This window comes from Typopeltis vanoorti, chromosome 13 (genome assembly GCF_054136105.1).
Source record: "Typopeltis vanoorti isolate ZY-2024b chromosome 13, IOZ_Tvanoo_1.0, whole genome shotgun sequence".
In the NCBI taxonomy this organism is placed as follows: Eukaryota; Metazoa; Arthropoda; class Arachnida; order Uropygi; family Thelyphonidae; genus Typopeltis; species Typopeltis vanoorti.
The window spans coordinates 60,971,662-60,987,727 of NC_143561.1; the positions used below are offsets into that span (position 1 = coordinate 60,971,662).

Genomic DNA, 16,066 nt, shown 5'->3' on the forward strand with positions numbered 1-16,066 from the left:
TACTAATTATGAGCTAACTACTATGCTATATCTCATTTATTCTAAAAATAAAACAAAACAACAAAAAAATAAAACTGATGGATTCCCCCCCCCCCTTTATTCCCTGTGTTTGTTTACTGTTGCATTAGATCTTCAGTTATACAGTAACTAAGTGCATTCCCTGAATGTAAATTTGCCTTAGCATGACCAGATTGCAGTATAACTCACAACCATAAGGTGGGTTTGCAGGATTTCAAAACTGATGTCACTTAATATAATATCACTTGCAGTATAAATACTAGAATGTTTGGATTAAAAAAAATAGGAACTATAAATGATACTGGCTTTTATTTAGTCTTTAAAATAAATAATTATTATAGTAATTTGATTAAACAATTGTTTACTGACAGTATGCTGAAACAATGGAAAACCTTACATGTCTAGAAATAGTTGCTAACCCTGTTAACATGTGCTCAAATCTTATTCATCCAAATGGACAATTCCATACAGTAGTAAAACAGCTGCATTTTATAATCAGTTTTTGCACCAGTGACTAGCTCTTTATAGAGAAATAATATAATAAATAGAGTTTGACATTCTTAATTCAGTGCATAATAAATTTAGTTTAATCCTTTATCCAAGTGTAAGCAAACAAAGTTTGTGCCTGAAGTATCTTCAGGACTGAGGCAACTCGTAGTAAAGGTGGACCAAGCTCTCATCACTCCCTGTCTCAGTAGCTCCCATAATGCAAAGCACATCTCTTTGCAGACATGTATATATATATAATGCTATGCATTAAGGGAAGGGCCACTATCCAGACCGGTTTCGACCTTTATTGAATTAGTATCAATTGTCAGTTGTCTTAGTATCACCAGACGTGGTGATACTAAGACAAATTGACATTAATGGCTTTAGGGGTGAAACAAGATGCTCTTCATATTCCCTGCTATCTGTTACGGCTACAATGAGGGTAAAATTTTATGAGCAGTTTGCTTGCCCTGAATGGGCATGGAGATTATGCATTGCTACAGGAAATTAAATTGGCTTTTGATCTTTTCTTTTTGAATATATCCATTGCCTTGTAGGCTACAGCTTGCTGAACTAGATCGTTGAGGTATATGGACGTTTTTAGGAAAAACTTTGTTGTTAAAGATTGTAGGCAATCAGAATTTGTGAACTATGGGGGTTAGCTCTGTTCTGCTGCGAGCAGGATTTCCTTGGGTCTTTTATGTTTGTGATAGTTGTGTCCACTGTAACTGGAAGCTTGTCTGATTAGTGGGTTGGGATGAGAGTGTGCCTTATTAAAACAACTTAAGGAATTGAACAACGTAGTTAAGAATATAAATTAAATTATACTTTAATAAATATTTCCGATATTTCAGGAATGTTATGTTGCCATCTTCTAAAGGAACTTACAAAAAAAGCACGTGCACATAGGCACTACAACACAGTAACCGAGAATGAAGAGATGAAGCTATTGTTCTCCTAAAAGTCCTGATGGTGCCCTCTAGTGGGCTAAGTAGGTGGTCTTGGCCGTTGGGCTGAAGGTCTGCTGATGTAAGCCTCCCAAATTTGGGGCAGTCGCATACAACCAAATTTGTTGAGGTTTGGAGAGTTTCTTAGGGCTGAGGCTGATTCCATAAATAGTCTTTCGAATTTGTATTTGCTACGGTGTATTACTGTAGCTCTCTTCCACCGTAAGAGTGTGCTTTGTTGAAGAACTTTTCCGCATGGTCGTGAAGGAGGGAATGGATGTCTGGGGTTCCGGTTTCTCTGTGGATCTGCATGTTTCTGACGAACCATGGGGCGTCCAGGATCATCCGCAGGCACTTGTTTTGTATCCTCTGTAGTTTCAGGATGTTGGATTTAGATGTGTGACTCCATGCTGGGGAATGCATATGTGATTACTGGTCATATTACCATCTGATATAGTAGCAGCTTGTTGCGTGTATCCAATTTGCTGTTGCAGTTGATCAGGGGATAGAGTTGGGCTACGGCTCTGGACGTCTTTGTGCCTATGAGCTTGATGTGGCTGTTGAAATTTAGTTTTTTGTCTAGCTGTACTCTAAGGTATCTGGTTTCTGTCTGCCATAGTATCTTTTTTCTGAGGAGTTGAATGTCATCTTGGATGAAGGCTTTGCATCTGCTGAATAGTATAGCTGAGCTTTTGTGGGAGTTTACTTGTATCCTCCAGTCCGAGAACCATTTTTCTCTAGCTTTGTGATGGTGTCCTGGAGATGACTGATTGCTAGGTGTGGGCGGAGAGATCTTGTCATTAGGGCTGTGATGGTAGTCCTCGGGTTCTGCGGGATGTCGGCTGCATAGATTGTGAAAAGTAGGGGAGCCAGCAGGAATCCCTGTGGTACTCTTGCCAGGATTTTGTGCCTAGTTGAGATGGTGCCATTTATTTTAATCTACATGGATCTGTCAGTGAGGTATGATTTTATTAGCCGGATGGAGTTTGTAGAGTAGGCCTTAATGCCATACCTTGTCAAAGGCCTTAGCAACATCCAGAAAGACCGCAGCTGTGTGCAGGTTCCAGTTGTATCCCTGTGTGATGTGTTCCACTTGTCGGTGTATTTGTTGCACTGTGCTGTGCACAAGGTGGAAGCCAAATTGTTCGTTTGGTATTATTCCTAATTTGTCTGATTTTTCTTGTAGTCTTGAGAGGATGATTTTTTCAGCAATCTTTCCTAGGTTGGATAGCAGGCTGATGGGACGGTATCTTTCCAGGAGTTGTGGATTGTTTCCTGGCTTTTTTATTGGTATGATGTCGGTGATACTAAGGCAGAAGCAATGGAGAGGCCATATTTACCTATATGAGTTGCCAAAAGGTGTACCATCTTATTATTAAATTACTCTGGATTTAGAGAAAGATGTTGGAAGTTTATTTTCCACTTGGTTAGACTAATAAATTTAGTTTAATCCTTTATCCAAGTGTAAGCAAACAAAGTTTGCGCCTGAAGTATCTTCAGGACTGAGGCAACTTGTAGTAAAGGTGGACCGAGCTCTCATCACTCCCTGTCTCAGTATCTCCCATAATGCAAAGCACAACCCTTTGCAGACATGTATATATAATGCTATGCATTAAGGGAAGGGCCACTACCCAGACCGGTTTCGATCTTTATTGAGGTCTCATCAGTGGGAGCCAGACCCAGAAGTGGTGATACCAAGGCAGAAGCAATGGAGAGGTCATATTTACCTATACGAGTTGCCAAAAGGTATACCACCTACCACCTTATTATTAAATTACTCTGGATTTAGATAAATTTAGTAAATACTTTTAGTAGTAAATATTTAGTAATATTTAGTAATGATAATAAATTTAGTTTAATCCTTTATCCAAGTGTAAGCAAACAAAGTTTGCACCTGAAGTATCTTCAGGACTGAGGCAACTCGTAGTAAAGGTGGACCAAGCTCTCATCACTCCTTGTCTCAGTATCTCCCATAATGCAAAGCACATCTCCTTGCAGACATCTTTTGGTACACCTTTTGGCAACTCGTATGGGTAAATATGACCTCTCCATTGCTTCTGCCTTAGTATCACCATTTCTGGGTCTGACTCCCACTGACGAGACCTGAATAAAGGTCAAAACCGGTCTGTGTAGTGGCCCTTCCCTTAATGCATAGCATTATACATGTCCGCAAGGAGATGTGGTTTGCATTATGGGAGATACTGAGACAAGGAGTGATGAGAGCTTGGTCCACCTTTACTACGAGTTACCTCAGTCCTGAAAATACTTCAGGCACAAACTTTGTTTGCTTACACTTGGATAAAGGATTAAACTAAATTTATTATAAGTGGAGGTTTCTGTGGCATATTCCGGTAATTGGACCACTTTTTTTTTTTAAAGCTAAAAGCACAATAAAGAAATAAAACCAACAAGTTTCGTAAGTCATTTGACTTACATCTTCAGGGGTATAAGGTAACTGAAAGTTAAAACAACAAAAAAAGAGAAATTAATAGTTCATACTATACACTTGTATCCGTCTGACCGTTTATAAAATTAAAAAATCAGAATGCAGATTCAAAGCAGTGCTAAGTTTAAACAATGCTGGATGATGCCACGTTCTGTTGTTCACGATCATAATACAACCGGAGTATGCCTTATGAACTTCTAAACCACAGAAACCTCCACTTACAATTAAATGTTCACGGTGAGTGCTTTTGGTATAAAGTTACGCAACTAGAGAAATTACGTATTAAACATCTGAATTTCATCAACCGTCTTAGTCTTAATCCGATGCAGAGATAACGAAATCATACTTAAGTTCATCCAAATCAAGCGTGCATTCCATACAAATAAAGCCAACAGAATTTACCGAATAATGGAACTAGTGATTCTGGAGAAAGAATTTCAGCCACTAGATCAGAATTAGCACAAATTAGCCGAGATTCATTTTCTCTACATGATGAGTTAGCCACATCTCTTCTGTCCGACCTGTGGAACAACATAGATATCATCACATATGACAAAGCTGCAGCAATTTCTGATTGGAAGAAGCATACTTTAATCAAAAAATTTAATTTACTTCTTCATGAAAAACAAAAACAAAGAAAACACCTAGATTATTCCAAAGTAGTTATTAACCTTTCTTCAAGAGTCCTATCAAGAACCGAAAAAAAATATACTCATGAAAGGTTTCAACTTTGTCTTAATGCCACGTTTCCTACCAAAAATTGACATAATTGCTCAAATAGAAAAAGGAATAAGAAATTTACCTGGTGATACATCAGATCTCATCCCATACAGAGCACAGCTTTACTATTGCAAAGCAAGTTACCTCAAAGGAACCTTCCTTACACGGAATATACATCCCTCAAAGAACTAAAATCAGACAAAAATATCATTATAATCAAAGCAGATAAAGGGAATGCAACAATAGTTTTAAACTCCGAAGATTATAACAATAAAATGAAAACTCTTCCTGAAGATTCTAATACCTATAGACCTTTAGACAGAGATCCCACATAGCATGATCACAATAAAACCAATGATCTAATTAAAAAGATGCCTAATTGGACTGAAGAACTTAAAAGAACTCTACAATCAAAACACCCATTAGCTCCAAGAATTTATGGTGTACCAAAAATACATAAGATAGGTATTCCCTTAAGACCGATAGTGGATGGAAGAGACTCTCCGACCTCTAATTTAGCAAAACATTTCACTAACATGATTTTATCTTACACAGGAAAAACATCTTCTTTCATCAAGAACAGTACACATTTTATTGAGAAGGTAAAAGATATTTACATTGCACCTTCAGACAACTTAGCAAGTTTGGACATTATCAGCCTATTTACAAATGTTCCAAGAAACGAAACTGTGAATCTCCTGAAAAATATTATTTAAACATTGTATAAATAATACTTTTTTCATGTATCAAGACAAATTTTGGGAACAAAAAGAAGGATTGGCTATGGGCTCTTCCCTCTCTCTGGCTTTAGCTAACCTATTTATGGAACATTTTGAAAATAATGCTTTAATCAATTATCATAAAAAACCAAAAATTTGGCTACGCTATGTGGACGACATTTTTATCATTTGGCCAGGAACAACAGATAAACTCATTGCTTTCAAAAATTACCTGAATAATTTACATAAGAATATAAAATTTACTTTAGAACAAGAAGAACTTAGAAAACTTCCTTTTCTTGACATCCTATTAGAAGTCAATGAAAAAGATAATAAACTTTCTTTCTCAATATATAGAAAACCCACCAACACAGGAAGATTTCTTAATGCGGCCTCACACCACCACCCTTCACAAAAAATAGGTCTAATAAAAACCCTGAGGGACAGAGCTTATAATATTTCCACCACAGAGAAATTAAGAATTGGAATATTTAACACAGATCATCAAAAAAAATGGTTATGAACCCAAGACTATCAAAAAAATGCTCCACACACTTCCTACAAGCATCCCACAGAAACAAGATTTCAAAAACGGGATCACGCTTCCATATATCAAGAATGTTACAGACAAGATGGCTAAATTACTAAACAAACATAACATGAAAGTAGCTTTCTACCGCTGGAAAAAATTTTAAGATTTCTATATCCCCCCAAAACCTCCACATCATCCTTTAAAAAAACCAGGTGTTTATAAAATTTATTGTTCTTGCGGCATCTGCTACATAGGACAGACAGAAAGATCTAGGGAAATATGCATGAACGAACACCAAAAGGATGTACAAAACAGAAGAGAACACAAATCAGGTCTAGCTTTCCATACCTTCCACTGTCCCCAATGTACTCTGGCAGAAAACAAACATGTCTTATATAGAAAAAAATGTTACATAAGGAAATTTAAAGAAGCTGCAAACATGCTTAGAATTCCAACACAATGCAATAAAAACCAAGGCTTAATTCTACACCAAGTATGGTCAGCTTTGATAAAAAATATACCTCAGTCAGACCTCGGACATTATGATCGTGAACAACAGAACGTGGCATCATCCAGCATTCTTTAAACTTAGCACTGCTTTGAATCCGCATTCTGATTTTTTAATTTTATAAACAGTCAGATGGCTACAACTGTATAGTATGAACTATTAATTTCTCTTTTTTGTTGTTTTAACTTTCAGTTACCTTTTACCCCTGAAGATGTAAGTCAAATAATAATAAATATAATAATAATAATAAAATAAAAATAATCATAAAAGTGGTCCAATTACCAGAATATGCCTTATAAATTTATTATAGTCTAACCAAGTGGAAAATAAACTTCCAACATAATTCAGTGCATGTTTTGCATGTCATCTGACTTACGGTAGAGCTAAAACCTGTCATAAATTAGTGAAAATCGTAGGGTTGCTAATTATGCAACAGGTGGACAGATTTTTAAAAAGCTATAACAAGAGGGATGATTCTTCAGATTTTGACAACTGATTTGATGAATGAACTTTGATGCTGTATTTCTCTTCCTAAATTTAACTTTTTTGAGTATGCTTCTTACCCTGTTTTTTTTTTTTAATTGTGGCAATCTGCAGTGGCATTCTTTAATTTCAAGGACACAAATATGAATAACTGATTTTCTTTAAGTAATTAAAATCAACACAAATTAATAAAATGTGTTTTGTACTTCTGTATTATGTGAATAAAATTGAAAATTACTGTCATGTTAACATTGTTTATTTTTATTTTATTTTAAAGTATAATTTTACTGTACTTTTGTATTCTTCTTCTCGAACCCATCAGACTGTGGAATGGTTGGGGATTTTTCACCATCTGACTCCCAAGTGAATCTGGCATCTTTCTATCTGTTTGATTTCTGAGTAGATTGTCCTTTTACATCTTCTTTCAGTTGTTGGATAAATGTTCTTGGGCATCTCCTCTTGGTCTTCTTTCCTTAATAATTGTCTGGTGAACAGTGTGTCTTAGATTATGTTCCAACCATTTCAATCTAGTATGGATATTGTTGAGAATTTTTCTTCTTCTCTCCTTGTTTTTTTTTTGGAACTTTTAAGTTTGGTTAATGTCCATTGTGAATTAAAGATGCTAAATCACTCTGACACTCTCTCTCAATTTAAATTGCACTAATAATTAGAAATAAATATGCACTGAGTTCAACTAAAAAGTTTAACAAACTCATAATGACAAATACATACAGGGCCAAGATATAGAATCATATAAATCCATCAAAGTGCACCTAATCAACTTCAAGTAAACTTTGGATAGGTAATTCTGAGTGAACTGAACAGAGCAGATAAATTATATCAAATGCCTATACTGCATCCTAAGTTTAAAGTTTATTACTTGTCATCCGTTCCACTCTCAATGCGTGATAGGAGAATCTAACTGAAGAAACAAAACAATCCTATCTTCCAGTAGTGGAGGAATATTTAAACACTGCTTTCATTCCAAATGAAAAATACAAGTTAATAATAACTGTAAAAATAGAAAAAAACTCATGTTAAACTTATTTATTGTACAATTTTTGCTTAATCCTAAGTGCCATAGGCATCTTCAGTACAGAACGGCAATCAAACATAACAGACAATTGTAAAAAGCACCACCTTAGTAGATAATGTAAGATAACAGTCAGTAATTTCCTTAAAAACATGTGTGTGTGTGTGTGTGTGTGTGTGTGTGTGTGTATATAAGTTAGGAAAGATTAGCAGATTTAAAAAGTACTGTCTCCCATAAAGGGGGTTAGACTTAGACCATAGGATCTGTTTAAGTTAGGACAATGGAGTAATGGTTCACATGTTTTTTTATAAAGATGTTCTATGAGGAAATGACTTTTATGAAGGACTTTTATTGTTCCACTGATGCTTAGTTCAGATAGCACGCTCAGCAAGTCCAGATTGTTCAGGCTCACGATATATTTTGTTAATATTATTATTAGACCTCCATGAGGTCAATGACTCATTGTGGGTGGTCCTCCATCTCACACACACACACTGTTCATCATACTGTGACTTAAATGCATTCACTGTCTCTACACTCACCACACCTCCAGACAATCTATTTCAACCACTCCCAACTCTCCATGAAAAAAACCTATTCCTCACGTGCTTGCTCACTCTCCTTATACAGCTTCCAGATGGCCTCTTGTTCTTCCCTTGTGTCCACCCATTCTATGAAAAATCTGACCCACATTAATCCGGTAATAATCGTTTACCAAACTTATATGTCTTGATCGTGTCACCCCTCGTCCTTCTATTCACTAAGACTCTACAATTTTCATTCCCTCAATCTTCATACCCTACATTCCAGAAACCCCCTTAGTCAGTTGTCTCTGAACCATTCCGATATCTCTTCATCCTTTTGAAAACCCACTGATCAGAGCACAGTAATCCATATGTGGTCTGATCAAAGCATTATACAATGGAATCATAACATTCTTACTCCTACATGTCAGTGTTTTCCACATCATTCATACAATGTACTGTGCTGTCCTCACAATTTTAGTAAAACATCCCTGAAATTTCAGGTCCCTATCCACCAACACTTCCATATTCCTCACATCTTCTCCCTCTCCTCTGAGAGATCCCAACCAATCTTATATTCTGCATCCTAGCTGTACTTCTCAAACTTTAAAACCTTACACTTTGCTATGTTGAACTAGTAACCTCACTCATTGCCCATTCAGAAAGTCTATTCAAGTCCTCTTGCCAAGCTACAACATCTGTTGTACTCCTCATAGTTCTCCCCAACTTTGCACCATCAATAAACAACTGTATATCACCATTCAAGTCCTTCCCAATATCATTTACATACAAATTAAACAGCAATGGACCCAAAACAGATCCTTTTGGCACACCGCTAGTGACTTTTCTCCTCTGGAATATCGCTTTCCCCCCCCCCCCTACACGACTTGCTGATATCTATCAGACTGCTAATCTCTAATTCAGCACACTAATCTATTATTCAACTCCATCTGTTCCAGTTTAATTACTAGCTTGTCATCTAGCAATCTGTCAAAGGCTTGAGCAAAATTTAAATATACCACTATGTATGCTTTCCCTTTGTCCAATGCACCTGTTACTCTGTTACAGTAAGTAAGAAGATTGCTAAAATACATTCTTCCTTCAGCAAATCCATGCTCTCCATAAAAGAGAATGTTGTTGTCATCAACCCAATTCTAAATGCTGGTCCTCAGTAACCTCTCTAACACCTTTACCTCAATCCCAGACAAACAGATTGGTCTGTAATTCGAAGCCTTAGTCTTATCATCCCCCTCCCTTTCCTCTTTCCTTTTTTTACATGATAATTATTCATTAAATACATACTATGTTTCTGAAGCATAGAGGGCAATACTCTATATATGGGTATTTAGTATTCTCATCCTTAAAGATCTGTTTATGCTGTGTGTGAAGCTAGAATGCTTTTTCTCGTCATGAATATTGCTTTTCTCATGTCTGTTCTTGATTTAATTTCTTCAGAGGGTTTTGCATTTTCTTGAATAGCCTTACCAAATATCTGAATTTCAAAATATATTGAAATTTATTGTTATCATGATAGGCAGAAGAGAGGGAACATGATAGAAACATAAGTTACTAAAGTGGTTCTATAAGATTGGCACAAAAGAGATTTTAATACATGACAAATAAAGAGAGAACTAGTGGTCACTCCTGGAAGTTGTGTAGGAGTGTGGTCAGTAAGGGTGTGTGTGCATACCAGATTTTTTGCTTGGAAACTGGAGAATGAGTGGAATGGATTGCCAGAAGTTATTATGAGTGCTCTGACACTGAATAAGTTTAAGGAGAGATATGATAGATATTGTGCATATAAAGGTTAGTTTGAGTCACTGGGATGAGCCTTCTGACTCCATTGAATAACCATATAATAATAATAATAAATAATTTATTTATATCTAAGTTTTGTGGTATTTTGGTAATTACTGTACATTTTGTCTTTATGGTGTTTATTGTCATTCCATATGCTTTACTTTTGCTGTTATGTTTAAACTCTCAGTTATTATCTGTAAGACACTTTTGCCTTGGGAGATAATAGTCTTGTCATCTGCATATCTTATAGACTTTATCTCAACTCACATTCATCTCTTTATCCTCTTTCCTAGAGCAATTTCATCATGCCATCTAAAAGGAGTGCTGGTGAAAACAGGCCCCCTCCCCTCTTGATGTACAAACTCTGTAGTTCCAACCTAATAAGTTAACTGCTTTTTTGATAGAGATTTCTAGTGAGATCTATTAATTTTTCTTTATTTCTGAATTTGATTAACATATTATGAAGTCTCCTCCATGGTATCTTGTCAGATTCCTTTTGAGGTCTACACAAACACAGATCCCCCCCCCCCCCTTATTTATAAGCTGTGTCTCATGTATCCACAATGATGCTATTGCATCTCTGGTTCCTTTATTTTGTGAAAACCAAGTCTGTTTTTTTTTATATGCTTTTCAACAGCAGCATCCATTCTATTCTTGATGATTTTCAGTAGTGTTTTGGAAGCATGTGGCATATAGCTGCTTCCATCATTAATCTGTTTTCTTGGAGATTGGGGACCATTAGAGATTTTAAGGTCTTATAACCAACTTCCCTCAATGTAAATTCTGTTCATAAGCTCTTGTAGTTTGCTAAATAGAAAGCTGTAGAAAGTTTTTCAAAGTTAGTGCTATCACAGAGCATTCACAAAGATATGCAGTAAAGGAATGGGTAAAGTGCAAAACTACACACAACACTAATGTGTTGCAAGTTCTAAAATCTGTTGTGTGTATTTGGAGACTTAAATTGTATTTGATTCTCCCTATAGAGGGGTTGTAGGGATAGTTTGCTTAGTGAATTTCCTTTTGAATAGCATTTTGGCTATGGATGGTATTATGTTCTTATAGTGCTTACTGTAATGAGTGTCAGCTGTTATAAATGTATTCTGCAATAGGGTTCTGTTTATCAGGTATTAAAAAAAAATTATTGGTTGTTAGGGAACAAACATAAAGAGATAAACAAACAAACAAACAAACAAAAAATAGATAAGTTTTCTTTGTCATCATCATCATCAAATTCCTGAATATGTACCCTTTTTTTTTGGGAAGGGGGGGTACAGGATATGATAGTACTACATGAAAAAGTTATATCCTTACTAACTTCCTATTGACAATTTTCCTTTAAATAATCTGTTATCTGTCAAGACTCCAATATTATCAGATCTTATATTTCTCTTTTCTAAGTCACTTTTAACTATTAATCCATCTATATCTTCGTCTTCCTATGTGTCTTTTTCTAACCTATCCTCTCCCATTCTGTTTAAATGGCCATATCACCTGAAATTAGCTCTGTTAGCACATTGCTGAATACTCACAAAGGAGTGCATAATGGTCAAGCTAGATAACTGGGAGGGGACTTCCACATAGCCTTTTAAGGAATGCACAGAACTGAGTCAAGCTTCTGACTGAATGTCTAATTCTCACCTTCTCGTGATTCACTCTATTAGGTATCTACCTGGATACTGAATGAATGAAGATGGACTAGCAGTTTGGAATTTAGCTAACAAATTGTATTCTTACTTGTTTAAACCTTAATGTAAAATGATGATACGACATAGTTTTCTTTGTTAACATGACAAATGGAAAGTTGGAACTGATGGCTAAATTTGTTGTACTGTTTATAAACATTGTGTGTGTGTGTGTGCATGCATGTGTATATATATATATATTTTATCTATGACTACCTTTTATTTTACTATTTTTAATCCCTTGTTTTATAGTACAGTTAATAAATTTTAAGTTTTCTGAAAATATAATTGTCATTTATACAACACTTCCCTTAGGCCTGAAGGCCTAAGGGAAAACAGCATTATTTGAAAATAATGCTGTTTTGAATAAAGCTGATGTTTTCTTAACTCTGACATTATTCAAAAATATGGCATGTCATATTTTATTCATGAACTACGGTTATATGTTTACTCAGTTTAGATGAAGGTATTGCCTTAAATTAGAATACATTTGTGTGCGTGCGTGCGTGAGAGCATGCATGCTTGTGTAGCTCTATAAATTAAAATAAAGTTATTTTCTCTTGAGAGAGAGGTGTACTTTTCTGAACTTCTTGTCCCGTCTTCTGGTCATATCTTTCACATTTTCAGGAAAATAAATTATTTTATAATCTACTTTTTTAATAAATTATCTTGACAATATATAGATGTTTAGTTTAATTCATAGTTTGCATTTTCTTTCAAAGGTATGTTTCAAGCACCATTAATCTCAAGTGTTTCTTCAAATCATCCCCCTCTTACTGTGAATACTCTGACTCCTGCAAGCAGAACCAGTCGTTTAAGTCTGTCTCAGCAATCTCCTTTACCTCTCCAACCAAGTCCACCAGCACCGCTGCTTACCAACAATAATAGTAGTTCTCCATCTCCAAGTGCAAAAGGAGCTTCATCTCCTACTCATCTTCATAGTCAACAGTCTCAACAACAGCAACCACCATTCAACATGCAAACTGTTTCACAGGTGGAGAATTATATATTTTTTTACCTGATTTCAGTGTATTTTAGTTTATTGATATTAATATGAATATATATACCATCAGTATGCATTTTATTATGTCATTTATGTAATTAAATTAATTCTGTTACATATAATCTTCTTTCACTATGCGTTATTTCAACTTCCTATGCAGGATCCATGTGTTACTTAGATGCAACTTCTTGTTAGTACCACTCCCAACCGACCTGTCGCCTAGCCTGCTGCTGGGCGGGGGGGGGATATATTTTTGACTGTAGCAGCGTATGTTTGCCTCCTTGCGGGATAAAAAATGCCACATAAACTGGCGAAAAAACCCTACTGCCAGCGCCCAAGACAGGCTAACTTGGCAATGGCTGAGGAAGATCCTCATATTCCTCATGTCTTCGATGGGAATTGAACCTGGACACTCCTTCCCCAGTCATATGGTTGTGAAGCGCAAAGCCACTAGGCTAACCGTGCAGACAATTCTGTTACATATAATAATAATATATAAAATTGTGAATACGAATCAATATAAATTTGAAGAGGAATATACAGTTGTTGCTGGTAATGCATAGTTTGGAGCACACTAAGGAATGGCTTTGAATGTGGCAAGTTTCCAATAAGCAAGGTCATGGTCTTGCTTATTGGAAACTTTCCATGGCCTACTGCCATGTGTGGTCTTCAGAGCAAAGGTTCCACTTCCCTCTTTTCTCACAGGCATTTTAGGTGACATTTCATGGGCATGCCATATGTATGGAAGGAACCCAGACCTTCCCCTGTTCAAGGGTAAAGCAGTAATATGATTGTCTGATTATAATGAATCTGGAGGCTTTCCAATCAGTTAATGATAAATCCTGCTGCCACTTACTCTACCATTTGTGCTTATTGGGATTCTAGGTATGCAAGGGAACTGTGGAGCCCTATGTGGACATGTATCTGAGTTCCTTCTGTGTGAACAGTATGTCCCCAAATCTTTCACCTCCCATTGCATGCCCCCACTCTTTATTTAACTCTCCTCCTCAACATACAGTGAACGATGACTTTTCAAAGTATGGTTTTGTGGATCACAAAAAGTCTTTTACAAAAACAATTCCAAAAAAAGATAAAATAATAAAAATCCAATGAAATAAATCCAGAAAAAAAAGCAACAAAACCCAAAATAAGAACAAAAAACACAAACATTAATGAATCTGGAGGCTTTCCAATCAGTTAATGATAAATCCTGCTGCCACTTACTCTACCATTTGTGCTTATTGGGATTCTAGGTATGCAAGGGAACTGTGGAGCCCTATGTGGCAAGTTTCCAATAAGTGGCAATTTGAATGTGGCAAGTTTCCAATAAGCAAGGTCATGGTCTTGCTTATTGGAAACTTTCCATGGCCTACTGCCATGTGTGGTCTTCAGAGCAAAGGTTCCACTTCCCTCTTTTCTCACAGGCATTTTAGGTGACATTTCATGGGCATGCCATATGTATGGAAGGAACCCAGACCTTCCCCTGTTCAAGGGTAAAGCAGTAATATGATTGTCTGATTATAATGAATCTGGAGGCTTTCCAATCAGTTAATGATAAATCCTGCTGCCACTTACTCTACCATTTGTGCTTATTGGGATTCTAGGTATGCAAGGGAACTGTGGAGCCCTATGTGGACATGTATCTGAGTTCCTTCTGTGTGAACAGTATGTCCCCAAATCTTTCACCTCCCATTGCATGCCCCCACTCTTTATTTAACTCTCCTCCTCAACATACAGTGAACGATGACTTTTCAAAGTATGGTTTTGTGGATCACAAAAAGTCTTTTACAAAAACAATTCCAAAAAAAGATAAAATAATAAAAATCCAATGAAATAAATCCAGAAAAAAAAGCAACAAAACCCAAAATAAGAACAAAAAACACAAACATTAATGATCTTTACAAAAAAAAAAAAAAAAAAAAAAAGATATATATCTTTTTTTTTTATTTTTTATTTTTTTTTATAAAGATAGTGAAATCTGGTTCTTGTTATTATAAAAAATAACTTAACCAGAGTTCTGACTGTATGGTTCAAATTATTTGAATTTAAATTGTTAATGCAAATACAGATTTGTTTTGCTTTCTCTTCGACATCAGTAGATTGCTGTCTTTTGGATGCCATTGCACTAGGATCCAATCTCCTCAACAAGGACCATGCTTGTCTACTTGAATGTGTAAAATTGATATTTTCAACTCTCTCAATCCATTTATTTCTCCTTGCATTATCTAAGGAGTGTAAGAGATCCATAGCTACTGTCTGGTTTCTTTTTTTTTATAAATTCATGATAGAGGTTGTTGCTGTCACTATTCCAACCAGAATATATTCATTCCTTTAATCACTCCTATAAATCTGCCTTAATTGTTAGATATTAGTTTTATCCACCTAATAGTCACATCTACTTGTTCAGCAAAGTTCTTCCAGTTTGTCTTAATGAAGTTCCATCTAGAATTTGGGACTGATAGTGTAAGTGGTATATGAATTCCTAGAGAATATAAGATTGGTCTGTGCTGACTACTTGGGGAAAGGCTCAAGAACTCTTCTATTTATGCTGAGACTCTGATGATGATGATGATCCTTTGTTACAAAGCAAAGATCTGGAGTGTATCCTCTATGCCAGTGGTGGCGAACCTTTTTATGTGTGCATGCCAAAAATTTACAAATAATATTTATCGAACTGCTGACATGCTGGGCAGTTTTTAATAGGGGAAAAAATTAACAGAAAATTAATTATTGCAGAATTTTATTGAGACAAATTTAAAAATTAACATAGAATCTCATAAAGATGAACTCATAACTTGACATACACATTGTCATATACAAATTAATATCAATTATTTATTAATGAGATTTATTTTTGCTGTTGTACATTGGATGCTGAATGCTTTATATCAGGTTCATATTTTGCCACTTTTAGTAATGCACACGCTAAACTAGATTCATCAGTCATTCTCTTTCTTAAACTATTTTTTATAAAATTCATTTCAGAAAATAATGACTCACAAGCATATGTAGAGGAGAAAATTGATAATATAGTTGTCACTAGATTTTTTAAACAACTAAACGTTTTGGGAATGGCATTCCAAGTTCTCATTATTTCCTCTTCTGTATTCTTTTTAATTACACCCAATAATCAATCATTTTCAATTATTTCCAAGTCATTTC

The 16,066-nt window shown here is 35.6% G+C and overlaps 1 protein-coding gene across 3 annotated transcripts in view; it reads left to right on the forward strand.

Annotated features, from left to right (window-relative positions):
* LOC150100211 (uncharacterized) overlaps positions 1-16,066 on the forward strand; it is a 218,361-nt gene that overhangs the window by 121,359 nt on the left and 80,936 nt on the right. For all 3 annotated transcript variants that reach the window (XM_090402440.1, XM_090402441.1, XM_090402442.1), the window contains one exon: positions 12,624-12,895. In XM_090402440.1, the coding sequence (XP_090258566.1) occupies positions 12,624-12,895 (272 nt within the window). The remainder of the gene's footprint in view (positions 1-12,623; positions 12,896-16,066) is intronic.